This window comes from Thalassophryne amazonica, chromosome 8 (genome assembly GCF_902500255.1).
Source record: "Thalassophryne amazonica chromosome 8, fThaAma1.1, whole genome shotgun sequence".
Lineage (NCBI taxonomy): Eukaryota > Metazoa > Chordata > Actinopteri > Batrachoidiformes > Batrachoididae > Thalassophryne > Thalassophryne amazonica.
Genome location: NC_047110.1, coordinates 114042840 through 114069979, shown reverse-complemented (window position 1 = coordinate 114069979; position 27140 = coordinate 114042840). Strand labels below are relative to the sequence as shown.

Genomic DNA, 27140 nt, shown 5'->3' with positions numbered 1-27140 from the left:
ACTTTCATGTTCCTTCTTGATTTATGATTTCAGATTAATTGCAAACATTTGATATTGTTTTCCCAGAGCTTTCTAGAACATTCATAAATCAGTAAAATCAAGACAAACATCAAACTAATCACACCCACAGCTCTGACTTTGTGATGTCATAATGTCACAGTGAGAGAAAGTGAGAATCACATGTGGATCAACTCAAGCGAAAGCCGTGTCCACATCCAGCAAGTATTTTTGAGGTGAATTTTGTGTTCTATGTTGGTGGGCGGAGTTCATTAATTTAAATAGATTCTGAAATTTGTGCTTCCTCCATGTAACCAGCAGAGGGAGCTCTTGGTCCGGTTCTCACACCTCATACATCAGGACAGGTTTGACACAGGGTAAGGTCAAAGGTCGGGGAAAATATTCCACCTAAAAATTGCTTGTTTACAGTCTTTAACATACAACACAAAGCTGTTAAAAAATAATATTAAAGCGTGGAGTGGGTGAGGGGGGGGGGACTAACTGAACTTCAGAGGAAAACTTGACTTTTTCCAGCAAAATTCAGTTTGACCTCATAATAATATTCTTATTTTTATTTTGAGAACTTTGAGAATTCAGTGTTATTCCGTTGTGTGTGTAGATATGTATTTATGAAACTGTGTTTATGGTTGTATGCGTGCATAAATGTGTGCATACGTATACATATTTCTTATTTTTAGCACCTTTCGACCACACAGGATCACTGTGAAGTTGTTTTGTTATGAGTTTTTTATAACTGTGTGCCAAATAAATAAATAAATTCATTCATTTATTCATTTTCTTTCATTTCTTTGAGCTTTTAGATAAAATGAGATGTTTATTCTTAAAAAAAATAAATGATTTGTGTAAATCAGGTTTTGTTCTGTTCAGATTTTATAGGGTTTTTTGTTTGTTTGTTTGTTTTTATTATATTGATGTTAATTATTCATCATTATTCATTCATTATTCATGAAAATAAAAGGATTCTGATTTAGTTCAAAATTACTGAGGTTACTTTGTAATCAACTCTATAAAAGCACAAAGGGGGCGGAGCCTCGAACTCACCCGCTGTGCTTCATGTTGGGCGGTTTGTCCATGCGGACAGCCAGTTTGATCTTCAGGTCTGAGTCCTGACTGTTTTTGGGGACAATCATCCGGTGCAGCGCCGCCTGCTTCGGCCCATTAGTGGTCGGGTTCAGAACCACCTGAAAGGGGGCGGCGCACAGAGGATGGCGGGGATCAGTTAGATCACAGACTGCAGGCTGCTAACTGAAAAACAAAAAGTCAAATTCTAAAGACATCTGACCCTGTCCTAAGCCTAAAATTATTATTTTCATGAAGTCAAAATCTTCAGCTTAAGACAAACAGTTTTGTTTCATAGCTGTGATTTATTAACTTCCTGTTGGTGTGATGATGTCATCTTTTTTTTTTTTTTTTACTCGTAAAACGCAAAAATAATTCAACGCTAAAATAACCTCGGCTGCATGAGCATAAAAATAGGAAACAGAATGTGACCTTTTGACCCTTTTAAATAGGTCATCAAGATTAGTCATCTTTAGACTTGTCCAAGGTCTGTTTCACAAGAATGTTCCCTGTGAATTTAAAGACTGACAGTAAAAGGACTGGACTCATGCTGAGCACAGACAGACAGACGGACAAAAAGCCTTCCTAATACTCAATGGTCATATTTGGCCTCAAACTTCTTTTTCTCCACTTTCTGAGATAAAATGCCTGCAGAGGGAATCAGACACTGCTGCCCCCTGGTGGCTAGCAGAGGGAACAGATACATTTGGTGTGGTGTTCTGATGCAGGTTCTGACCCGGCCCAGCTCCTTGTCCTCCAGCGCCAGGACCCCAGTGTTTTCTGTGAACAGCTTGACTTTGACTGACGGCAGAGGATGAGTGGTGCTGAAGTCCCCCTGAGTCCCCCACCTGAGAGACACACACACACACACACACACACACACACAAAATACAAATGACACTCCTCCATCCTCCCGCCATCAAAATGATCCTGATTTATTCTCCTGCCACTACCCTTAAGCAAGGCAGCGCCTGCAGACCTGAAGGTGGACCCCAGCTGCTGCACTGCGGCCCCACACTGCCCCTAGAGGTTACACTGTGTGTCATTTATATTAGCTTGGATCAAACACATCTGATAGAAATCAGTCCGGACAAACCTGACTGGATGAACACACCCTGACTCCGCTCCCTGCAGGTTTCACAGATTTGGTGTTTTTGTAACTGCTTTGGTTTCGATTCCCACCTGTGGCTTTCCTGTGTGGAGTTTGCGTGTTCTCCCAGTGTTTGTGTGGGTTCCCTCCAGATACTCCGGCTTCCTCCCACATCCAAAGACACGCAGGTTAGATGGAGTGGAAACTTTAAACTGTCCGTGGGTGTGACCGTGTTTGTCTGTGTGTGTGTGTGTGTGTGTGTGTGTGTGTGTGTGTGTGTGTGTGTGTGTGTGTGTGTGTGTGTGTGTGTGTGTCAGTCTGTGTGTTTGTGTGTCAGTCTGTCTTTGTCAGTCTGTGTATCAGTCTTTCTGTCAGTCAGACTGACAGAGACAGACTGACAAACACACAGAGACAGACACACAGACTGACTGACAGACAGACAGACACAGAATGACGGACCGACAGACACACAGACAGACTGACACAGACAGACACACACTGACACACAGACTGACTGACAGACACACAGAAAGACTGACACACAGACAGACACAGACTGACAGATGCACAGACACACAGACACAGACTGAGACACACAGAAAGACTGACACACAAACACAGACAGACCCAAACAGACACACAGAAAGACTGACACACAGACTGACAGACACACACACACAGACAGACTGACAGACACACAGACAGGCACACAGACAGACACACACAGACTGACACAAACTTAAGGCCCTGTCACACCTTGACGATTAACCAGCGTATGCCGACAGCCCCGTTTCCACCCAGTGGTTCTGGTCAGTACTGCACGGTGCAATGCGCGTCAGAAACAGTGTAATTTAACATAATTTTATTTTTTATTTTCATTTTTTATCTTGGTGGACCATTTTCATTGGGTACAGAATGCTGATGAGTGGACTGGCTGTGGAAAACGCTGCTGTGAATGAATGGAGCGCTGTGACTCTTTAAACTTTTAAAGCACCGAGTGGCCACTTTCAGGTCCGCTCATCAGGTCATCACAGACCTGAATAATGAAACGCTGTGATGATTTAAACTTTTAAACCGCCAGTTGATCGCGATCAGGTGTGATGTGAATGAAGTGCTGTATGATCTGTCGGTGTGATCACTGACAGCCACGGCACTTTAAATGTTTAAACAAGACATTAATCAGGCGTGATCACCCTGATCGATCAGGTTGTCTGATGATCACACAGACAGTGACGGCACATTAAAATCTTAAATAGTCACAGTGTGTCTGTGTGATCAGAGCGCGACACCGGCATCCTCTGAGAGACGCACCTGGAGCAGAAAAACCACAGGAACTTGTTTTAAAACGCTGCGTTTCCAGCCATGAATGAAAGGATTTTCTGAGGTCATTTTCAAAAATCAGGAGCTTTATGTGGATTCATGTCTGTCTGTGATGGTGAACTGGACTGAAATGAACAGGTCAGATTTATTCCGAGTGTGAATGAAACAGTCTGTTTGCATGAGGATGCAGCTTTCAGGCAATCAGTGTCCAGCATTAATGGACAGATTTAGACTTAAATTACAAGAAACGTCTGCCAACAATCACATAACTTACCTACAACTTATGTTCCGCATGTGCGGGACGTGTGAGTCACACGCTGGCACACGTTGAAAATTTTCAGCGTGCCCAAAATTTTTTGAGGAGCTCAGCTTATCAGGACGAACATCAGTGAACTTCAGCATGTTTCAACGAGCTCTTAACTTATAAAAAACTTACCCTTAACTTATTGGACCTGGGCCCACGTTTTGAATACAGTTGGCATATGCTGGCTAAACTGTCAAGGTGGGACAGGACCTATACACAGACACGTGAAGGCGAGTGGTCCACAGACCTGCTCTGTCTTCAGGGTAAATGTGTCCATTTAAATTTCGTAGCGTCCTCCAACCCTAACAGGATGTTACTCTGCACCAGACTCACACAAAATATGAAATAAAAACCAGGACTGTGCATGAGTCTGTTATTAAATGAGTTGATGGGAGTAAATGCAGCAGTGCATTCTGGGTAATTCTGGTTCTGGACACCCTGGGCTCACTGTGGTCTGGAGGCTTCAGCCTGATCGGTCTGTAGCTTCTCGCCACCCTCCACCTCCATGGTGCAGTACACAATCCGGTTCGGAGCGATGGACTTCAGACCCAGGACCTCCATGATCACGACCTGAAAACACGCCATCACACGGCATTATTACACACACACACACACACACACACACACACACACACACACACAGACACACACACAAGACATATCCACACACTAACAACTAGATAAGCTTTTGTCTCTCTCTCTCTCTCTCTGTCCCGTTTTGTGCTTCATGGAGACGTGGTTCTGTGGATCGATTCCGGACTCTGTGCTGCAGCTGGCAGGTTTGCAACTTTTCAGAGCGGACTGAGACACAGGATTCTCCTGGTGGTGGAATCTCTTCTTACGTCAACAGTGGCTGGTGTAACGATGCGGCAGTGATCCAACAGCACTGCTCTCCCGATTTGGAAACCATCTTTATTTACTGCATCCCGGCCCTGCTGCAGGATAAGCTCTCTCAGCTTGGTGTGCCCGACTCCACCTGCAGGTGGATCAATGACTTCCTGTCCAACAGGAAGCAGCATGTGAAGCTGGGGGAGCACATCTCCAACACACGGCCCATCAGTACCGGATCCCCCAAGGCTGCATTCTTTCTTCTCTACTCTTCTCCCTGAACACCAACAGCTGCATCTCCAGTCACCAGTCTGTAAAGCTCCTGAAGTTCACGGACAATACAACCCTCACTGGACTCATCTCTGATGGGGACGAGTCTGCCTACACACGGGAGATCGTCCACCTGGTGTCCTGGTGCAAATAGAACAATCTGGAGCTCAATGCCCTCAAGACAGTGGAGATAGTTGTTGGCTTCACAAAGAACCCAGTCTTGGCCAACCCCATCACACTCTGTGACTCCCCAGTTGCCATTGTGGAGTCCTTCCATTACCCGGGGATCACCATCACCCAGGACCTCAAGTGGGAGCTGAACGTCAGCTCTCTCACCAAGAGAGCACAACAGAGGATGCGCTTTCTGCAGCAGCTAAGGAAGTTCAACCTGCCAAAAATAATGATGGTGAACTTCTACACTGCCACTATTGAGTCCATCATCTCCTCCTCCATCACCGTCTGGTACACTGCTTCCACTGCTAAGAACAGGAGCAGACTGCAGCGTATCATCCACACAGCAGAGAAGGTGATCGACTGCAGTCTGCGATCCCTACAGGACCTGTACACCTCCAGGGCCCTGAGGCCAGCAAGAAAGATAGTGGCCAATCCCTCTCACCCAGGACACAATCGTTGTGTCACCCTCCCCTCTGGCAGATGGCTGAGGTCCATCAGGACTAAAACCTCAAGACACAAAAACAGCTTCTTTCTGTCCGCAGCTAGACTTATAAATAATGCCAGAGACCCCCACTTACCCTGCCCCCCCCCCCACACTGTTCATCCCATTCCACTATATCTATTTGACAGTAAACTTAGTTTTTCCCATTTGTCTATTTGACTCCTTTACTTCTTACAGAAGTAATTTTTTTCCTTTTCTATTTGTTGTCATTTATGCACCAATAACACCAGAACAAATTCCTTGGATGTGAGAACTTAACTGGCAATAAATTCGACTCTGATTCAGACCCATTTCCCAAGCACAGATGTTTTTTCCCCCCGAGTACAGATCTTGATCTTTGTGCAGCTGCGTTTAATATATAAAGTTTAACTCGTGATTCTGGCACACGGACCTCCAGGGTGAAGGACAGAACCACATCAGACTTGGACAGAAGGTCAGTCTCGTCGCCCAACTCCAGGAAGGAGTTGTTCACGGAGGAGCGTTTGAGTTTCTGCTTGAAGTCGGCTCCGCCCTTCGACACGGGGAGACTCTCCAGGCTCGCCATCAGCAGGTTAACCGAAGAACGAAGCTCCTCCACGTACAGCGCCTCCATGTCAGCACAGATGAATTGTGGGTATTTTCTCTCCTGCAACATTAAGTGGTGAGAAACATCACTGATAATTTAAGTCATTGATGTGATTGATGAAGAACAAAACCTGACATTCTGAGATCACGTTGGCATGTTTTCAAAAGATCAAAACCAGAACAGGTGGAGTTACGCCATGTCGGCGCTGGTTCTTAACAGTGCAACGACTAAATCCACATGTTACAGAAAAACAAGAACACTGAAGACTGACAGTGAATACCGCAGTCAGTGTCTGATTATCCTCACCCTGACAATCTTCTCGGTGCGCTGTAATCTGCCGTCCAGTTCTCTGCGGATCTGAGCCGCCTGCTCGTCCATGTTGTCCAGCTGGAAACAAACAAACACCAGTCAGACAAAATCCAGAATCAAACCAACTAACAGGTCAAATGATGCGACATTCATGACATCTGGGTAAGAACAGGAAGTGCGTCTCCTCAGATCTCCACTTAAACGGCAACTTCACAATGGCGCACTAACGCTAACATTCTGTGCAGGAATCATAAAAATGGCTGATCACCTGAAATCATCTCCGCCAACATTTTTATTTTAATATGTGTTGGAAACCCACATGAACCAGCTGAGAACAGTGTGCTGGTGTTCCCTGCAGTTTTAAGAGAGTCGCCAAATCAGCAGCGCAACAATGTGTCAGAAATGGGCTGGATGGGAGTGCCAAGATGGCGCAGTTGTGTGTGGCTGCTCGTCTGTTGCTCTACCTTCTGTTATGATTTTTAACTTGTGCTGTTTTTGAATCTGAGTCCCTGCGATTGTATGATCGCTAAACGTTGCTGGATCTCCAGCCCCCAGTCCAGGGTGCGATGCATTTATCGGTGGGTGGACAGAAGTTTCTGCTCCCAATTTTATCGGAGGTTCTGACTTTTTAGTGCTAGGCTCCTGCGCTGCTTTTCGGCCAAAAGCGCAGTCGCCGCCGCGGGAAGCTGAAGTTCCATTTGGTGTCTGGACGATCGGAGCACAGAATTATGGCGGGATCTGTGCTGCCCTGGTGCCTTGTGGATCCGGTCAAAGCCTGCATGGTGCCGGTGGTCGGCTCTGAGGACTGTCCTCCCAGCCGTCCACATCTTCGCCGGACTGATTTACGCAAGCGGCACTCTCGGAACCTGGATTTGCTTTGCCGGGTTCCTTGGCAGGCTGAAGTCGATGGTCCAGTTCTAGTTTCAGCTTCAGCCAGGGTTGGCCTGGTAAATGCCGGATCAATGGTTAACAAATGGACAAATCCGGGTGTGGAATCCATTAATTTAACGGGGAATTCAGTGCAGAAAAGCAGTTTTTCAGGGAGGGATACTTATGTTGACACTGTGGCGTGTTTTCACAAACATGTCCTTAGAGATCATAGAGGGATATGTTTTGCAAATGTAGCACGCATTACTATACTGGATGACACTGAAATTGAGGATGGCCTGTTGGCTGTTCTTGCAATATTAAATATTTTGTGTCTGCAACCTAAAATCTGCGCAAAATGTCTCAAACCTAAGCCCACTTCCAGGCACCTTGTGTATGTTACTCTGGAATCAAATCAAATCAATTTTATTTATATAGTACAGCGCCAAATCACAACAAACAGTTGCCCCAAGGTGCTTTATATTGTAAGGCAAAAGCTATACAATAATTACAGAAAAACCCCAATGGTCAAAACGACCCCCTGTGATCAAGCACTTGGCAACAGTGGGAAGGAAAAACTCCCTTTTAACAGAAGAAACCTCCAGCAGAACCAGGCTCAGGGAGGGGCAGTCTTCTGCTGGGACTGGTTGGGGCTGAGAGGAGAGAATCAGGAAAAAGACATGCAGTGGAAGACAGCAGAGATCAATCACTAATGATTAAATGCAGAGTGGTGCATACAGAGCAAAAAGAGAAAGAAACACTCAGTGCATCATGGGAACCCCCCAGCAGTCTAAGTCTATAGCAGCATAACTAAGGGATGGTTCGGGGTCACCTGATCCAGCCCTAACTATAAGCTTTAGCAAAAAGGAAAGTTTTAAGCCTAATCTTAAAAGTAGAGAGGGTGTCTGTCTCCCTGATCCGAATTGGGAGCTGGTTCCACAGGAGAGGAGCCTGAAAGCTGAAGGCTCTGCCTCCAATTCTACTCTTAAAAACCCTAGGAACTACAAGTAAGCCTGCAGTCTGAGAGCGAAGCGCTCTATTGGGGTGATATGGTACTGTGAGGTCCCTAAGATAAGATGGGACCTGATTATTCAAAACCTTATAAGTAAGAAGAAGAATTTTAAATTCTATTCTAGAATTAACAGGAAGCCAATGAAGAGAGGCCAATATGGGTGAAATATGGTCTCTCCTTCTAGTCCCTGTCAGTACTCTAGCTGCAGCATTTTGAATTAACTGAAGGCTTTTCAGGGAACTTTTAGAACAACCTGATAATAATGAATTACAATAGTCCAGCCTACAAGAAATAAATGCATGAAGTAGTTTTTCAGCATCACTCTGAGACAAGACCTTTCTAATTTTAGAGATATTGCGCAAATGCAAAAAAGCAGTCCAACATATTTGCTTAACATGTGCATTGAAGGACATATCCTGATCAAAAATGACTCCAAGATTTCTCACAGTATTACTGGAGGTCAGGGTAATGCCATCCAGAGTAAGGATCTGGTTAGACACCATCCATCCATCCATCCATCTATCCATTTTCTTCCGCTTTATCCAGAGTTGGGTCGCAGGGGCAGCAGCTCAAGCAAAGCCGCCAAGACCTCCCTATCCACACACACCTCCCCCAGCTCCTCCGGGGGAACCCCAAGGCGTTCCCAAGCCAGCCGAGAGATGTAATCCTTCCAGCGTGTCCTGGGTCTTCCCCCGGGCCTCCTCCCAATGGGACGTGCCCGGAACACCTCTCCAGCGAGGCGTCCAGGGGGCATCCGGAAAAGATTCCCGAGCTACCTCAACTGACTCCTTTCGACGTGGAGGAGCAGCGGCTCGACTCCGAGCTCCTCCCGAGTGACCGAGCTCCTCACCCTCTCTCTAAGGGAGCGCCCAGCCACCCTGCGGAGGAAACTCATCTCGGCCACTTGTATCCGCGATCTCGTTCTTTCGGTCATGAGCCAAATCTCATGACCATAGGTGAGGATCAGAACGTAGATCGATCGGTAAATCGAGAGCTTTGCCCCCCTACTCAGCTCTCTCTTCACCACGACGGTCCGATACAGCAACCGCATCACTGCAGACGCTGCACTGATCCGTCTATTGATCTCACGCTTCATCCGTCCCTCACTCGTGAACAAGACCCCGAGATACTTAAACTCCTCCACTTGAGGCAAGGACACTCCACCGACCTGAAGAGGGCAAAGCACCTTTTCCAGGTCGAGAACCATGGCCTCGGATTTGGAGGTGCTGCTTTTCATCCCGGACGCCTCACACTTGGCTGCAAACCGCCCCAGTGCACACTGAAGGTCCTGATTTGACGAAGCCAACAGAACCACATCGTCTGCAAACAGCAGAGACGAGATTCTGTGGTTCCCAAACCAGACCCCCTCTACACCCTGGCTGCACCTAGAAATTCTGTCCATAAAAATAATGAACAGAACCGGTGACAAAGGGCAGCCCTGGTGGAGGCCAACGTGCACTGGAAACAGGTTTGACTTACTACCGGCAATGCGAACCAAGCTCCTGCTGCGGTCGTACAGGGACCGGATAGTCTTTAGCAAAGGACCCCGGACCCCGTACTCCCGGAGCACTCCCCACAGAGTACCCCGAGGGACACAATCGAACGCCTTCTCCAGATCCACAAAACACATGTGGACTGGTTGGGCGAACTCCCATGAACCCTCGAGCACCCAATGGAGCGTGTAGAGCTGGTCCAGTGTGCCGCGACCAGGACAAAAACCACACTGCTCCTCCTGAATCCGAGGTTTGACCATCGGTCGAATTCTCCTCTCCAGTACTCTGGAATAGACCTTACCGGGGAGGCTGAGGAGTGTGATCCCCCTATAGTTGGAACACACCCTCCGGTACCCCTTCTTAAACAGAGGGACCACCACCCCGGTCTGCCAATCCAGAGGCACTGTCCCCGATCGCCACGCGATGTTGTAGAGGTGTGTCAGCCAAGACAGTCCCACAACATCCAGAGACTTAAGGTACTCAGGACGGATTTCATCCAGCCCAGGAGCCTTGCCACAGAGGAGCTTTCTAACCACCTCAGTGACTTCTGCCTGGGTAATGGATGAGTCCGCCTCTGGGTCCCCAGTCTCTGCTTCCTCTTTGGAAGACGTGACGAAGGGATTGAGGAGATCCTCAAAGTACTCCTTCCACCGCCCAACAACATCCCCAGTCAGGGTCAACAGCTCCCCATCCGCACCGTACACAGGGCCGGTGGAGAGCTGCTTCCGCCTCCTGAGGCGTCGGACGGTTTGCCAGAATCTCTTCAAGGCCGACCGATAGTCCTCGTCCATAGCCTCCCCGAACTCCTCCCAGACCCTAGTTTTTGCCTCTGCGACCGCACAGGCTGCGGCACGCTTGGCCTGCCAGTACCTGTCAGCTGCCTCTGGGGTCCCACCTACCAACAAAGATAAGTAGGACTCCTTCTTCAGCTTGACGGCATCCCTTACTTCCGGTGTCCACCACCGGGTTCGGGGATTGCCGCCGCGACAGGTACCAGAGACCTTGCGACCACAGCTACGAGCGGCCGCATCAACAATGGAGGTGGAGAACATGGTCCGACTGTTTCCAACCTCCCCCGGGATCTGGGAGAAGCTCTCCCGGAGGTGGGAGTTGAAGACCTCCCTGACAGACGGTTCTGCCAGTTGTTCCCAGCAGACCCTCATGATACGTTTGGGCCTGCCAGGTCTGACCGGCTTCCTCCCCTCCCAGCGGATCCAACTCACCACCAGGTGGTGATCGGTCGACAGCTCTGCCCCTCTCTTTACTCGAGTGTCCGAGACACGTGGCCAAAGATCAGATGATACGACTACAAAGTCAATCATCGACCTCCGGCTCAGGGTGTCCTGGTGCCACGTCCACTTATGGACACCCTTGTGCTCGAACATGGTGTTCGTGATGGACAAACTGTGAGTAGCACAGAAGTCCAACAACTGAACACCACTCGGGTTCAGATCGGGGAATCCGTGCTTCCCGATCACCCCCCTCCAGGTCTCACTGTCGCCACCCACGTGGGCGTTGAAATTCCCCAGGAGAACAATGGAGTCCCCAGTCGGAGCGCTATCTAGTACCCCTCCCAGGGACTCCAGGAAGGTCAGGTACTCTGCACTGCTGCTCGGCCCGTAGGCCGAGACAACGGTGAGAGACCTGTCCCCGACCCGAAGGCGTAGGGACGTGACCCTCTCGTTCACCAGAGTGAACTGCAACACATGGCGACTGAGCTGGGGAGCAATAAGCAATGCAACCCCAGCTCTCCGCCTCTCCCCGTGGGCAACGCCAGAAAAATGTAGCGTCCAGCCCCTCTCCAGGAGTTGGGTACCAGAGCCCATGCTGTGCGTGGAGGTGAGCCCGACTATCTCTAGTCGGTATCTCTCAACCTCCCGCACAAGCTCAGGCTCCTTGCCGCCCAGCGAGGTGACATTCCACGTCCCAACAGCCAGGGGCTGTGAGCATGGACTGGGCTGCCGGGCCACCCGCCCTCGACCGCCACCCAATCCTCTCTGCACCCGACCCCCATGGCCCCCTCTGCAGGTGGTGAACCCACAGGAGGGCGGGCCCACGTTGCTCCTTCGGGCTGAGCCCGGCCGGGCCCCATGGGCTAAGGCCCAACCACCAGGCGCTCGCACGCGAGCCCCAACACCAGGCCTGGCTCCAGGGTGGGACCCCGGCTCCGCCATACCGGGCGACGTCTCGGTCCTTGATCTTTCACTGATCATGGAGGTTCTGACACCATGTTTCTAAGATTTGTGGGGCAAGTACAATAACTTCAGCTTTATCTGAATTTAAAAGTAGGAAATTAGAGGTCATCCATGTCTTTATGTCTGTAAGACATTCCTGCAGTTTAACTAATTGGTGTGTGTCCTCTGGCTTCATGGATAGATAAAGCTGGGTTTCATCTGCGTAACAATGAAAATTTAAGCAATGCTTTCTAATAATACTGCCTAAGGGAACCACCCTTAAATCCGAACAGTCAAACTATCAACCCCGCTGAGGTCCATAGTCTGTTTTCCCATTAACATCAGTTCACTGTCCTCAAAATCACTGTTGATTAATGATCTAATTATGAATCATCACTTGGATATGACTGGGTTATGTGAAACCTGGCTTAACAGCTGTCCTCCCCTCCCTGCCAGACTTTTGACATGAAGCAAAAGGTTTGAACATGTTACACCCATTCTGGCATCTTTGCACTGGCTTCCTGTCTCTGTAAGAACAGATTTTAAGGCCTTGCTGCTAACGTACAGAATTGTTCATGGACTGGCACCTTCTTACCTGGCCGATTTGGTGAAACCCTACGTACCGGCCCGGGTTTTGCAGTCGCAGGATGCGGGACTACTGTGTGTTCCTAGGGTGAAGAAGTCAGCGGGTCAAAGAGCCTTCTCTTATCATGCACCCGCTCTATGGAACAGTCTCCCTGTGATCGTGATGCAGTCAGATTGTGTGAACATTTTTAAGTCAAGACTAAAAATGTAGTTTTACTCTGTTTCTTATGAATAGCTTTTATTTTTAATCTGTTTTATTCTTTTACTTGTGTCTTTTAATTGTGTATTTGAATCTTTTAATGTACTCGTTTTAATTTTGAACTGTTTTGTGTGAGGCACCTTGAGGCAACTTTTGTTGTGATTTGGCACATTATAAGTTGAATAAATTGAACTGAATTGAAATTGAATTGAAAACTGAATGATCACAACAACACTCGAACACTACACAGAAACAACACGTGAAGCACATGATGAAATGATTAAACACAACATTTTGTGTTAAGATTGCTATAAATTTGTCGCCATTATATTTGGCAAGTGTCCCATTACATTTCCATCACTTGGGGACAATGTGTCATCGGTGTCTTCTGCTCTCCTGATTACTGGTGCTGTTGAAATATTGCAGGCCAGATGTAAAACTCATCAGACAACCCGTCCGTCCTCAAAGTGACCATCGATCTGCCACAGCCAAGTGAAACGTGGGCGTATCCTTGACCTTCTCCACCAACTAGGGTCCTCCACACTGAGCCTCCTACGTGCTGGATCACATCCAGAAAAAAAAACACACCACATGGACACAAAGACCTTCCACAAAGACCAGGGCCCGTATCCGCGGACAACTTTCATCTTCCAAGGGAAAGTTCTAAGAAAGAAGATTTCTCTTAGAATAACGTCACTAGGAGCTATTTTTAGCCTGAGGCTGCTTCATGGATACGGGTCCAGGTCCCAAAGACATCCAGTGATTCAAGTCCAAGTTTGACAACTAGACAGTAAGACCTGAAGCACCAGGACTTGAACCTTGGTTCACCTGCAAAGATATCAGCATCCCCAAACAACTCTGACCTTTGACCTCCTGACTCCACAACACCTCCTCACGCATCTTGGGATGTCAAAGGACAAGTACCCAGAGACCTGAACCAAATTGCTGAGATAAAGATGACCACAATCCTTTCTGATCCTGGTCCGGTCCCTCAAAACAAGACGACCTGAAGGACTCTGAGGAACCTGATCGCAGTCAAGTGACCATCGGACCATCTGCTCACATCAGACGTGAAACATTTCTTGAACAGTACTGATGTCTCCTCTAATGTTTCCAAATCCGTGTGAAGCATCAAATCCTGGAATGAGATCCGAGTCCATCTGGACTGAACACCTGGTGTGTTTTTAGAGTGATGATTTCTGTTCTTTCTCTGCTGGATCTAATGAAGCTGAACAATAATAGAACGCGTGCTGGCAGATGTAATTTGTGCCTTTTATTTATAGAGCTGCTGCTCTGGAGGCGAGAATCAGGGGCGGAGACTCGCCGAGGATCAAAAACACACCGCAGCTTTTTATAGTCCACAAAAAAAGAAAAGAACAGACAACTGGACCAGTTTGAGGAGCGTGAAATCACAACCACAGGCATCATTGATCAATCAGAGGCGGTTTTCTGTTTCTGCACTTTGTTGAAACTGAAGAATGTGTGATGGAAACCTGAAACTAATGGTCTTCACAGTTCGCATGAGACTTTATGTTGCTGTTATCTCAGTATTGACAGTAAACACTAAGCCACATCCTGTGACCCAGTACAGCCTCCGATCCGATACGGAGAGGAAACGCACCGCATAGGGATCGACACAGAAACACCTGATCCGACACCTGCACCGGACATTCCACGTGGATTCTGTGAAATCTGATTCTGATCATTTCTGTCCAAAACTGGATTTTTGACAAGTACGAGCATGATACGAGTAAAATTTTTCAATTTCAATTCAATTTATTTTCATTTATATAGCGCCAAATCACAACAGAGTTGCCTCAAAGCGCTTCACACAGGTAAGCTCTAACGTTACCAAAACTCATCAATATCTGTGCTCGTGCTGAAGAAAAAACCTGACTGGGTAACTGACTGTCTTCACGCTCTGTGATTGGCCAGTCACTCACAGGGCCCGCCCCTCCCTACACAGACACGTCTCTCTGCAGCCTCTCACACACACAGACAGGAACTGATGTCTCTTTGTGCTTGGCTTGACTCTACCTCACGTTGCTGTGTCAGTACTCATTAGGTCAGTGGTATCCAAACTATTCCAGAAAGGGCTGAGAGGGTGCAGGCTTCCTTTGCAGCCACTGACCTCAGCAGGTGATTTCACTGATTAACACCCATTTGTGCAGGTTGGATGTTTTCATCAGTGAAATCACCTGCTGGATTCAGTGGCTGCAAAGAAAACCTGCACCCCCTCGGCCCTTTCTGGAATAGTTTGGACACTACTGCATTAGGTTTTCTTCAATTCACCTTTATTTTGATTTGTATGCTATTTAAAGTTACTTGGTGAACTTGTTTCGTATTGTACGTGGTGCATTTGACAAGACAGAGCTGAAAGCAGCTCGTGTTGTGTCGGTCACTGCCTCCACTCTGGTCGGGTTTTTTTTAACCGTTTGTTTGCTCTTAGTTTAGCTGGTGATATAAAGTCAGTTAAAAAACTTTGCTGAATGCTGTATTTTAAGAAAAATACAGTGAACAAGGCCGACATATTATTTCCCTGTTTGCCATCACTGGATGTTTGCATGAATCACCAAGTTCACACAGATCATTAAAAAATAAACAGTCTTAGAACAACCTCTGTCAACCTCAGTCACACACACACCTTAATCAACACTGTTTAACTTTGTGTGGGGAAAAAAAATTCCAAGAACGTTAGGTACTAAAACTGTTGTTCATGCATACTTAGTAATTCATAATTTCCTACTACAATGAAACTCAATTCAGTTATTCATTCATACACTTAAGAATATTCATGTTCTGAGTTCATAAAAAACTTGTTCTGTAAAATAGTTCCTTTACTTTTGCGATCAAAAACATTAAATGTCAATTCTGAGGCTGTTCTGTAAATATTCATTCATACACTTAAGAATACTCATGTTCTGAGTTCATAAAAAAAACTTGCTTACTTTTGTGATCAAAATCATTGATATGAATCCCAATTTTGAGGCTGTTCTGTAAAGAGTTTTCAAATAAACAATAAATATAGCAACTTCTGACCAATCCATATCAATTTCAGGCTTAAAATAATGTACAGATTTAAGCCCCACCCATTCCCAACTAAACCACGGCAACTTCCGGTTTAGGCCCCGCCTACTCCGAGTACAGACATTATTTAGATGGTTGAACAGATACAGATGCAGATAGTGGTGCACTCACTCATCCCTCGTCAAAAGTCATGTGTGCCACAGAACGGTGACAGCTGACTTCATGTTAGTGATGAAGAGTGTCCATACAGTACGGTCCATAAGTATCTGGACAGTGACTGTTGTTCTGTTGACTGTGTGGACAAACACAACAAAGCTGTAAAATATATAAAACACTGAGCCCGGAGGTTGACCTTTGACTTCTGAGTTTGGTAAAAACCCCATCAGAGTTCTGGGTTACATTATTGAGACACACGGGACCAGAAACAACAGTTCCACACGCTGCACACGGGTGTAAGTACTCCTAATCCACCATGAATACCGAGCTAGGCTACATGTTAGCCAACCATGAACAAGGACTTACCGTTCTGATTGAGTACTCTACCTACAGCATTTTCTGTTAAAAGCAGACAACAGGCTGATTCTTATGCATTTTGACCTGCTGAGTTCAAAAATTGCTGTTGACCTGCTGTATCTTTACTCTTTCAACTTCTAATTTGCATAAAACAAAATGCCCGCCATTACAAGTAAACTTGTATTTGTATTAGAAACAGAAATAAAAGTTCTCTTCTTATGCAGAATTAATCAGAATTGAAATATTGTTGTTAGCATGCTGTATCTCTACTGCTTCATTACCTAATTTGCATAAAACAAAATGGCCACCCATTTTTTTCCCACATTTTCCCAAAGTTTGTTATTTGCAAGCTGTAGCTTCTCTCCTAATACTTAATGAAACAACATGGCCAGCTGCTGTTTTCATACTTTCTAAAAGCTTGTTCTACAAAAGAAATTAACAAAATCAATTTTTGCCCATGCCTCTGCTGCACAATCAGGCCTACAAATGCATGTATTTGTCAATCTTACTTATACTGGCCTGTTGAAAAATGTCTCCTGTGGATTTAAAAGTCACAATATTATTTTAATTCCTTGATGACATGTGAATGACACGTGTATTTTTTTTAATCACAAATGCTGAACAATATGATAATACTATGTGAAAACCTATATAAATGGCTCATTACAGCATGGATAACGTGTACAGCTTCAACACCAGAGGGCAGGCCTCACTGACCAGTGGCCAGTCACATGGTGCCACAGTGACTCAACAGCGGCAGCAGCAGCCACAGCATAGACGTGGACAATCAAACTGCATTGTTCCCTGATATATTTGTGGAGTTTATCCCTTCAGTCATGTATATCTGTGCATGTTCATTTTTCTAGTGTGTTGGTTTGTGTGTACAAGTTCCAATCTTGGTTTTGTAGTATAATATATTATACTCAGAAGCATTAGATTAGATTTGTGTTGTCTCTTGTCTGCTGGTTCTCTTATACATAGTGTTAGGTTGCCAGTGTTCCTTGTCACTAGAATGATTTGCATATACAACCCCTGGCAAAAATTATGGAATCACCGGCCTCGGAGGATGTTCATTCAGTTGTTTAATTTTGTAGAAAAAAAGCAGATCAAAGACATGACACAAAACTAAAGTCGTTTCAAATGGCAACTTTCTGGCTTTAAGAAACACTATAAGAAATCAGGAAAAATAATTGTGGCAGTCAGTAACGGTTACTTTTTTAGACCAAGCAGAGGAAAAAAATATGGACTCACTCAATTCTGAGGAATAAATTATGGAAACACCCTGTAAATTTTCATCCCCAAAACTAACACCTGCATCAAATCACATCTGCTGGTTGACATTGACCCTGTGTGTCTTTTTGCAAGGAATGTTTTCAGTTTTTGCTTCATGGCAAGATGCATTATCATCTTGAAAAATGATTTCATCATCCCCAAACATCAGAAAAGTATCCAAAATATCAACGTAAACTTGTGCATTTATTGATGATGTAATGACAGCCATCTCCCCAGTGCCTTTACCTGACATGCAACCCCATATCATCAATGACTGTGGAAATTTACATGTTCTCTTCAGGCAGTCATCTTTATAAATCTCATTGGAACGGCACCAAACAAAAGTTCCAGCATCATCACCTTGCCCAATGCAGATCCAAGATTCATCACTGAATATGACTTTCATCCAGTCATCCACAGTCCACAATTGCTTTTCCTTAGCCCAGTGTAACCTTGTTTTTTTTCTGTTTAGGTGTTAATGCCTTTCGTTTAGCTTTTCTGTATGTAAATCCCATTTCCTTTAGGCGGTTTCTTACAGTTCGGTCACAGACGTTGATTCCAGTTTCCTCTCATTCGTTCATTTGTTTTGTTGTGCATTTTCATATTTTGAGACATATTGCTTTAAGTTTTCTGTCTTGACGCTTTGATGTCTTCCTTGATCTACCAGTATGTTTGCCTTTAACAAACTTCCCATGTTGTTTGTATTTGGTCCAGAGTTTAGATACAGCTGACTGTGAACAACCAACATCTTTTGCAACATTGCATGATGATTTACTCTCTTTTAAGTTTGATAATCCTCTCCTTTGTTTCAATTGACATCTCTCGCGTTGGAGCCATGATTCATGTCAGTCCACTTGGTGCAACAGCTCTCCAAGGTGTGATCACTCCTTTTTAGATGCAGACTAACGAGCAGATGTGATTTCATGCAGGTATTAGTTTTGGGGATGAAAATTTACAGGGTGATTCCATAATTTATTCCTTAGAATTGAGTGATTCCATATTTTTTTTCCCTCTGCTTGGTCTAAAAAAGTAACCGTTACTGACTACCACAATTTTTTTTCTGATTTCTTATAGTGTTTCTTAAAGCCAGAAAGCAGCCATTTGAAATGACTTTAGTTTTGTGTCATGTCTGTGATCTGCTTTTTTTTCTACAAAATTAAACAACTGAATGAACATCCTCCGAGGCCGGTGATTCCATAATTTTTGCCAGGGGTTGTAATCTTGAAAATGTTAGGTAGTAAGATAATATAATTGAATTTATAGTGTTCTCTGGCATTTAGGTTTAGTTGCGTTCATCGCTTGAATTGTGGGGTGACTTCCTCTTGTTAGCACTTTTTCTTGTTGCAGACGTCAGTAGTGATCAAAACATTTGGACTGTTCTCAAAAATTATTTAGGTAAAAATTTCTGTTGTCTTGAATTGAAAAATGGAAGCTTTAGACAGCATAAAACAAGACTGTTCAGTGGACAGTGATGTCTGCATCATTTGTGAGGACTGCACTAAAGAAAATCTTGTTCAGGGTCGTGACAAAGGAAGGATTGCATTACAGGATTGTGTAAAAGTCCATCACAAGCTCAAAGATATGGAGAACAAAGTCAACTGATGAAACGTCTCTAAAATGGCACCGATCCTGTTACAGATGGTTCACCAACAAGACAAATATTAGGAGACGAGAGAAAAGGTCACTGTCTCAAGACACCCTGGAACCCACTGCAGGTCACGCCACTGGTCCAGCTGCAAGACTCAGACGTGCCTCCAGTACTTTCAAACGGGCCCTTTGCATCTTCTGCCAGGAGGTGAAGGCTGACAGGACTCTGCACAATGTTGAGACCTTCAAGATGAACGAGAAGATACTGAAGGCTGCAGAGTTTGATGGTGATCTGGACATTGCTCTTGCTGGTTGTGGTGATCTCATGGCAACAGAAGCAAAACATTTTAACATTGACTCACATTTGACTTTTGGAGACATTCACACTTATCCAAGAAAATTGTTTCATTTCAAACTATCATTCTTTTTTACTTCAGTTTGCTCATTTGATACAATACACTTTATTGTCCCTTCCGAGAAATTTGTCTTGGACTCCAAGAGCTGCACAAATAAAACTTCCATGACATAATTACATAACTCATGCATATTGCACATAACTTGATACACATATCAAAATTGCACATACCCCTATTAAACAGCCATCTCACACAAATGGTTAAAAGGAAAAATGCTGACAATGAATAAATAGCACTGAATAGCTACTACAACCCCTGGCAAAAATTATGGAATCACCGGCCTCGGAGGATGTTCATTCAGTTGTTTAATTTTGTAGAAAAAAAGCAGATCACAGACATGACAAAACTAAAGTCATTTCAAATGGCAACTTTTGGCTTTAAGAAACACTATAAGAAATCAAGAAAAAAGATTGTGGCAGTCAGTAACGGTTACTTTTTTAGACCAAGCAGAGGAAAAAAAAAATGGAATCACTCAATTCTGCGGAAAAAATTATGGAATCGCTGTAAATTTTCATCCCAAAAACTAACACCTGCATGATATCAGATCTGCTCGTTAGTCTGCATCTAAAAAGGAATGATCACACCTTGGAGAGCTGTTGCACCAAGTGGACTGACATGAATCATGGCTCCAACACGAGAGATGTCAATTGAAATAAAGGAGAGGATTATCAAACTCTTAAAAGAGAGTAAATCATCACGCAATGTTGCAAAAGATGTTGGTTGCTCACAGTCAGCTGTGTCTAAACTCTGGACCAAATACAAACATGGGAAGGTAAGCAACAATGGTAGACCAAGGAAGACATCAAAGCATCAAGACAGAAAACTTAAAGCAATATGTCCCAAAAATCAAAAAATGCACAACAAAACAAATGAGGAACGAATGGGAGGAAACTGGAGTCAACGTCTGTGACCGAACTGTAAGAGACCGCCTAAAGGAAATGGGATTTACATACAGAAAAGCTAAACGAAAGGCATCATTAACACCTAAACAGAAAAAAACAAGGTTACAATGGGCTAAGGAAAAGCAATCGTGGACTGTGGATGAAAGTCATATTCAGTGATGAATCTCGAATCTGCATTGGGCAAGGTGATGATGCTGGAACTTTTGTTTGGTGCCGTTCCAATGAGATTTATAAAGATGACTGCCTGAAGAGAACATGTAAATTTCCACAGTCATTGATGATATGGGGCTGCATGTCAGGTAAAGGCACTGGGGAGATGGCTGTCATTACATCATCAATAAATGCACAAGTTTATGTTGATATTTTGGACAATTGAAAGGATGTTTGGGGATGATGAAATCATTTTTCAAGATGATAATGCATCTTGCCATAGAACAAAAACTGAAAACATTCCTTGCAAAAAGACACATAGGGTCAATGTCAACGAGCAGATCTGATTTGATGCAGGTGTTAATTTGGGGGATGAAAATTTACAGGGTGATTCCATAATTTTTTCCTCAGAATTGAGTGATTCCATATTTTTTTCCTCTGCTTGGTCTAAAAAAGTAACCGTTACTGACTGCCACAATCTTTTTTTCTTGATTTCTTATAGTGTTTCTTAAAGCCAGAAAGGTGCCATTTGAAATGACTTTAGTTTTGTGTCATGTCTGTGATATGCTTTTTTTCTACAAAATTAAACAACTGAATGAACATCCTCTGAGGCCGGTGATTCCATAATTTTTGCCAGGGGTTGTACCTACTACTACCTATCCCAGGAACCATTATTTAAGACTAACTGACGTGGACACGAATGAGTTTTTAAAGTGATTCAGTCTGCACTGACCTGCTGAGTTTTGCTTGTTTTGGTCAAATCAAAAGATGACTTACTTTTCTACTTCACTAAATTAATGAATTTTTTTGCTAATAATGGGGTGAAGCAAGATACAGCTTTCCAACAACAATATTTACATTCAGCAGGTCAAATAACATAGGTCAGATTACATACATTAAATAAAAGTTGTATTTTCTCATCCAAAGCAAACAGCGCCACACTTCTGACAAGTCTGATGAAGTGGGTGCCCATTTATGCAAATTAGGGGTGAAGGAGTAAAGATACAGCTTGCCAACAACAATAATTGAACTCAGCATGTCAAAATACGTAGAAATAGAAGCTTTATTTTCTCTTCTAATGCAAACACAAGCAGACTTTTGAAAAGCTTCATGAAATGAGCGGTCATTTTGCTTTATGCAGATTAGGGGGTGAAGGAGTAAAGATACAGCTTGCCAACAATAATATTTGAACTTGGCAGGTCAAATTGTATAGGAATCAGTCTGTTGTGTGCTTTTAAGAGAAAATGCCTTGGGCACGTTACACAAGCTTCTTCTCTGAAAATGGAACCTTACGATTCATCGAAAACTAAAACAGTCCAGCAAAGTTTTATTTATTTTTTTTTTTTTAACAAGAAAGCAGGAATATCAGAGGACTGGAATTCAACCCTTCAAAAATAGAACAAAACAGAACTACAGTAGCTCCATACACAGGATTCTCTGTCACCATCTAGTGGTGATGAGAGGAAATGCAGGTGTCACCTGGCAGGCGTTGTACAGCAGCTGGTGCTCAAATTTGCGGATGCCGAGGATCTGCTGGAACATCTCGTACAGCTGCTCCTTGCTGAGGATCAGCTCTGACACGGCACTCTGGTGGCTGCGCTGAGCCTGGCGCCGCAGGTCCTCGTCCCCCCTGTAGATGGCGTCGTACTTGGTGATCCAGGAACTGAGGACAGTTTCTTTGCTCAGACCGTCAATCTCCGGGAGGCTGCGAACGCGCCGCTCAATATTTTTCTTGAAGACATCACGGAAGTCGCTGGCTGAGCAGCCGCCGCTTTGCACCATGCGGGACACACGCTCGCTTTTCAGGAAACCCTAAAAAACAAAAAACAAAGAGAATTTACCTTTAAGCAGTTTTCACGTCAATCATTAAACAGCTTTAGCAAGGTGATGGACACCAGTCAACATTTAAATTGTATCTTTTCACAGACACGTCGAGCCATCATTCCATATTTTTTCAGTTCAGTTTGTGGAAGAAGTAACGTTAAACTACCGAGGAACTAAAGGGACAGAAAACCGCGTAAAATGTAAAATTGGGCAGGTGCCCAATAAGTTCTTATTAATATAAGAACTTATTGGGCACCTGCCAAATTTTGTTTAAAGAATTATTGCACACTTTCTGTAAATACCAGAGCCTTCACATCACTTCACAAATATCAGTGTGTTTGTCTGCTATATGATATATTTAACTGACATTTCTGATCCAGACAACCAATGACTTATAAAGGAAAATCCTGAAAATTATCAGGGGTGCCCAAACCTTTGCATACAACTGTAAAATATTGATACAAATATTGATTATATTTATATAATGTATATTAAAATAAATTACAATATCAATAACCATATTTTCCAAAGTATGAAGCCCAATTTATGCTCTTCTGTATCTGCAATGTTGTAGCCATGCAGAGCCCTCTGCGTGGTTGCCAACCCACTCCGAGCGCCTCTCTGTAGCCTGACATGTAACCACACAGAGACGACGGAAACCACGCAGGTCCACTAAACTTCTCACTTCTCCGGTTTCACAATCAACGACTTTCACAGCTGTAGATGTCATGGAATAGTAGGCCAATCTTCATGCAAAACATTGCACCCCCTACTGTTCCAGCAGTGAAATGCAGTGTGACACCCATCTACTCATCAACACAGAGAACTTCAAAAGGGTCACAACAGCATCAAAGTGATTGTACACCCACAGACGTATGGAGCAGAAGAAGCATAAAAAAAGCTTTAAGTCACCACTGTGGAAAAAAAGCCTCTTGAAAAGGAAAAACCCATACATAAGTTGCACCAGATTATAGGTCACACCTTTTTTCTGTATCATTGGTTCATTCATTAACTCATCCACATGGGGTGTGCAGCCAGTACATTCCAAGTTCCGGTCCCAAGCCCAGATAAATGAGGAGGGTTGTGTCATGAAGGGCATCTGGCATAAAACAAGCCAACCCAACCATACAGGCTAAGAATCAAATTTCCATACCGGATTGGTCAAGGCCTGGGTTAACAACGTCCACTACTGATGCTGTTGCCCAACAGAGTGCCGGTGGAAATTGGGATACTGCTGGGCAAAGAAGAAGAAGAAGGAGGAGAACATGTCAAGAGACAGCGGGAGAAGAGGAAAACTAGAAGGGTGAAAGTGAGAATCGGGAGTTTGAATGTTGGCAGTCTGACCGGTAAAGGGAGAGAGCTGGCTGAAATGATGGAAAGGAGAAAGGTAGACATGCTGTGTGTGCAAGAGACCAAGTGGAAGGGAAGTAAGAGCAGGAGCATCGGCGGTGGGTTCAAGTTGTTGTACCATGGTGAGGACAGGAAGAGAAATGGTATTGGGGTAATTTAAAAGGAAGAGTATGTTAAAAGTGTGTTGCAGGTTAAGCGAGTGTCTGACAGGGTGATGAGTGTGAAGTTGGACATTGAAGGGGTGATGATAAATATCATCAGTGCATATGCCCCACAGGTAGGTTGTGAGATGGAGAAAGATGATTTCTGGAGTGTGTTACATGAGGTGTTGGAGAGTGAACCCAAGCATGAAAGAGTGGTGATAGGAGCGGACTTCAATGGGCATGTTGGTGAAGGGAACAGAGGTGATGAGGAAGTAATGGGTAGACATGGTATTAAGGACAGGAATGTGGAAGGACAGATGGTAGGTGATTTTGTAAAAAGGATGGAAATGGCTACTTTAAGAAAAGGGAGGAGCACAGGGTAACATAAGAGTGGAGGAAGGTGCACACAGGTGGACAACATTCTGTGTAGGAGATGCAAGCTAAAAGAAATTAGAGACTGTAAGGTGGTGGCAGGAGAGAGTGTCGTTAGACGGCACAGGATGGTTGTTTGTAGGATGACTTTAGAGGTAAAGAAGATGAGAGTGAAAGCTCAACAAAGGATCAGATGGTGGAAGCTGAAGAAGGAAGACTGTTGTGTGAAATTTAGTGAGCAGGTGAGAGAAGCACTGGTTGGAGGGGAAGCAATTTTGGACAAGTGAAAAGTACTGCAGATGTGGTGAGGGAGACAGAGAGGAAGGTACTGGGTGAGACATCTGGACAGTGGAAGAAAGACAAGGAGACTTGGTGGTGAAATGACGAGGTCCAGGAAAGCATAAGGAGAAAGAGGTTGGTGAAAATGTTTTGGGATAGTCGGAGAGATGAAGAAAGTAGACAGGAGTACAAGGAGATGCAGTGTAAGGCGAAAAGAGAAGTGGCAAAAGCGAAGGAAAAGGCATATTGCGAGCTGTACAAGAAGTTGAATAGTAAGGAAGGAGAAAAGGACTTGTACTGATTGGCCAGACAAAGGGACAGAGTTGGAAAGGATGTGCAGCAGGTTAGGGTGGTAAAAGAAGGAAGAAGTGAGGGCAGCTATGAAGAGGATGAAGAGTGGAAAAGCAGTTGGTCCAGATGACATTCCAGTGGAGGCATGGAAATGTCTAGGAGACATGGCAGTGGAGTTTCTAACCAGATTGTTGAATAAAATCTTGGAAAGTGAGAGGATGCCTAAGGAGTGGAGACGAAGTGTGCTGGTTCCTTTTTTTAAGAATAAGGGTGATGTGCAGAGCTGCAGTAACTACAGAGGCATGAAGTTGATCAGCCACAGCATGAAGTTATGGAAAAAAGTAGTAGAAGCTAGGCTTAGAAAACAGGTGAAGATCTATGAGCAGCAATACAGTTTCATGCAGAGAAAGACCACTACAGATGCAATGTTTGGTCTATACTGTTGGAGAAGTATAGAGAAGTCCAGAAAGAGTTACACTGTGTGTTTGCGGACTTAGAAAAAGCTTATGACAGTGTGCCAAGAGAAGAATTGTGGTATTCTATGAGGAAGTCTGGAGTGGCAGAGAAGTATTGAGTGTAGTGCAGGACATGTACAAGGACAGTGTGACAGCGGTGAGATGCACAGTAGTAATGACAGACTCATTCAAAGTGGAGGTGGGATTACACCAAGGATCAGCTCTTTCTTGGTCGCAATGGTGATGGACAGGTTGACGGATGAGATCAGACAGGAGTCCCCATGGACTATGATGTGTGCAGATGACGTTGTGATCTGTAGTGACAGTAGAGAGCAGGTTGAGTCTAGTCTGGAGAGGTGGAGATATGCTTTGGAGAGCAGAAGAAGAATGAAAGTCAGGAATAAGACTGAGCACGTCTGTGTGAATGAGAGGGAGCCCAGTGGAATAGTGCAGTTACAAGGAGTAGAAGTGGTGAAAGTAGATGAGTTTAAATACTTAGGGTCAACTGTTCAAAGTAATGGAGAGTGTGGTAGAGAGGTGAAGAAGAGAGTGCAGGCAGGGTGGAGTGGGTGGAGAAAGGTGGAAGGAGTGATTTGTGACCGAAGAATATCAGCAAGAATAAAGAGGAAACTTTACAAGACAGTCGTGAAACCAGCTATGTTGGACGGCTTAGAGACAGTGGCACTAACAAAAAGACAGGAGGCGGAGCTGAAAATGTTGAGATTATCTTTGGGAAGATAATGGACAGGATTAGGAATGAGAGGGACAGCTCAGGTGGGACAGTTTGCTGACAAAGTCAGAGAGGCAACATTGAGATGGTTTGGACATGTGCAAAGGAGGGACCCAGGGTATATAGGGAGAAGGATGCTGAGGATGGAGCCACCAGGCAGGAGGAGAAGACGGAGGACAAAGAGGAGGTTCATGGATATGTGAGGGAGGACATGCAGGTGGTTGGAGAGAGAGGAAGATAGAGGACAGGGTGAGATGGAAACGACTGATCTGCTGTGGCGACCCCTAACAGGAGCAGCCGAAAAAAGATCAGTTCATTCATTTGGGGTTTTTGAGCACCGCTGAAGTGCAATTTATATTACTGACATTTATTCTTTTATTATCGAAGTTGATTTTGTTTTTTACTTTGAAAATTTCCTCTATATTTGTTTTGTCTAATGTGTCGGTAGCATGGCCAAAGCAGAGGGTCACCCGTTTGAGTCTGGTCTGCTTGAGGTTTCTTCCTCAAATCAGAGGAAGTTTTTCCTTACCACTGTCGCCTATGTTCTTATTCTGGGGGTTAGTAAGGTTAGACCTTACTTGTGTGAAGCACCTTGAGGCAACTTTGTTGTGATTTTGGCGCAATATAAATGAAAATAAATCCATTGAATTGAATTTGATTCCTGTGAAAGTCTGACATAGTTACTATTATTATTATTATGAATAAGAAAGACGATTTTTCAGTATACAAGTTGCGCTTGAGTATAAGTTGCAGAACCTCCCAAACTCGTAAAACAGTGACTTCATCCGGAAAATACAGTAATATTAATTACTTACTATATCAATATAAATTAACTGGCTAATTAATATAATAAGCCACCTCCCCACACCAATAAAGTCATTATAAACACATATACACATTTAAAATTACTTATTTTTGTGCATGTGATATCTTTTAGTATCTGCTTCTTTGCGCATTTAACACAAAGAAAAAAGATCATAACACAAACTGCATGAGCTAAACCTTTTATCCCATGAGATAAAAAAGGTTTTTAACCTACCATCCCTGGTTCTCAAGACCA

General features: G+C 44.3%; 1 protein-coding gene across 1 annotated transcript in view; it reads right to left on the bottom strand.

Annotated features, from left to right (window-relative positions):
• Nucleotides 1-1020: 1020 nt before the first annotated feature.
• Nucleotides 1021-27140, bottom strand: part of LOC117516352 (calcium-dependent secretion activator 2-like) — a 64872-nt gene continuing 38752 nt past the window's right edge. Inside the window, exons 3-8 of the mRNA XM_034177311.1 lie at nt 22116-22448; nt 6437-6517; nt 5957-6190; nt 4240-4361; nt 1814-1925; nt 1021-1199 (exon numbers count right to left, since the gene is read on the bottom strand). Coding sequence (XP_034033202.1) covers nt 1056-1199; nt 1814-1925; nt 4240-4361; nt 5957-6190; nt 6437-6517; nt 22116-22448 — 1026 coding nt within the window. The 3' untranslated portion in view covers nt 1021-1055. The remainder of the gene's footprint in view (nt 1200-1813; nt 1926-4239; nt 4362-5956; nt 6191-6436; nt 6518-22115; nt 22449-27140) is intronic.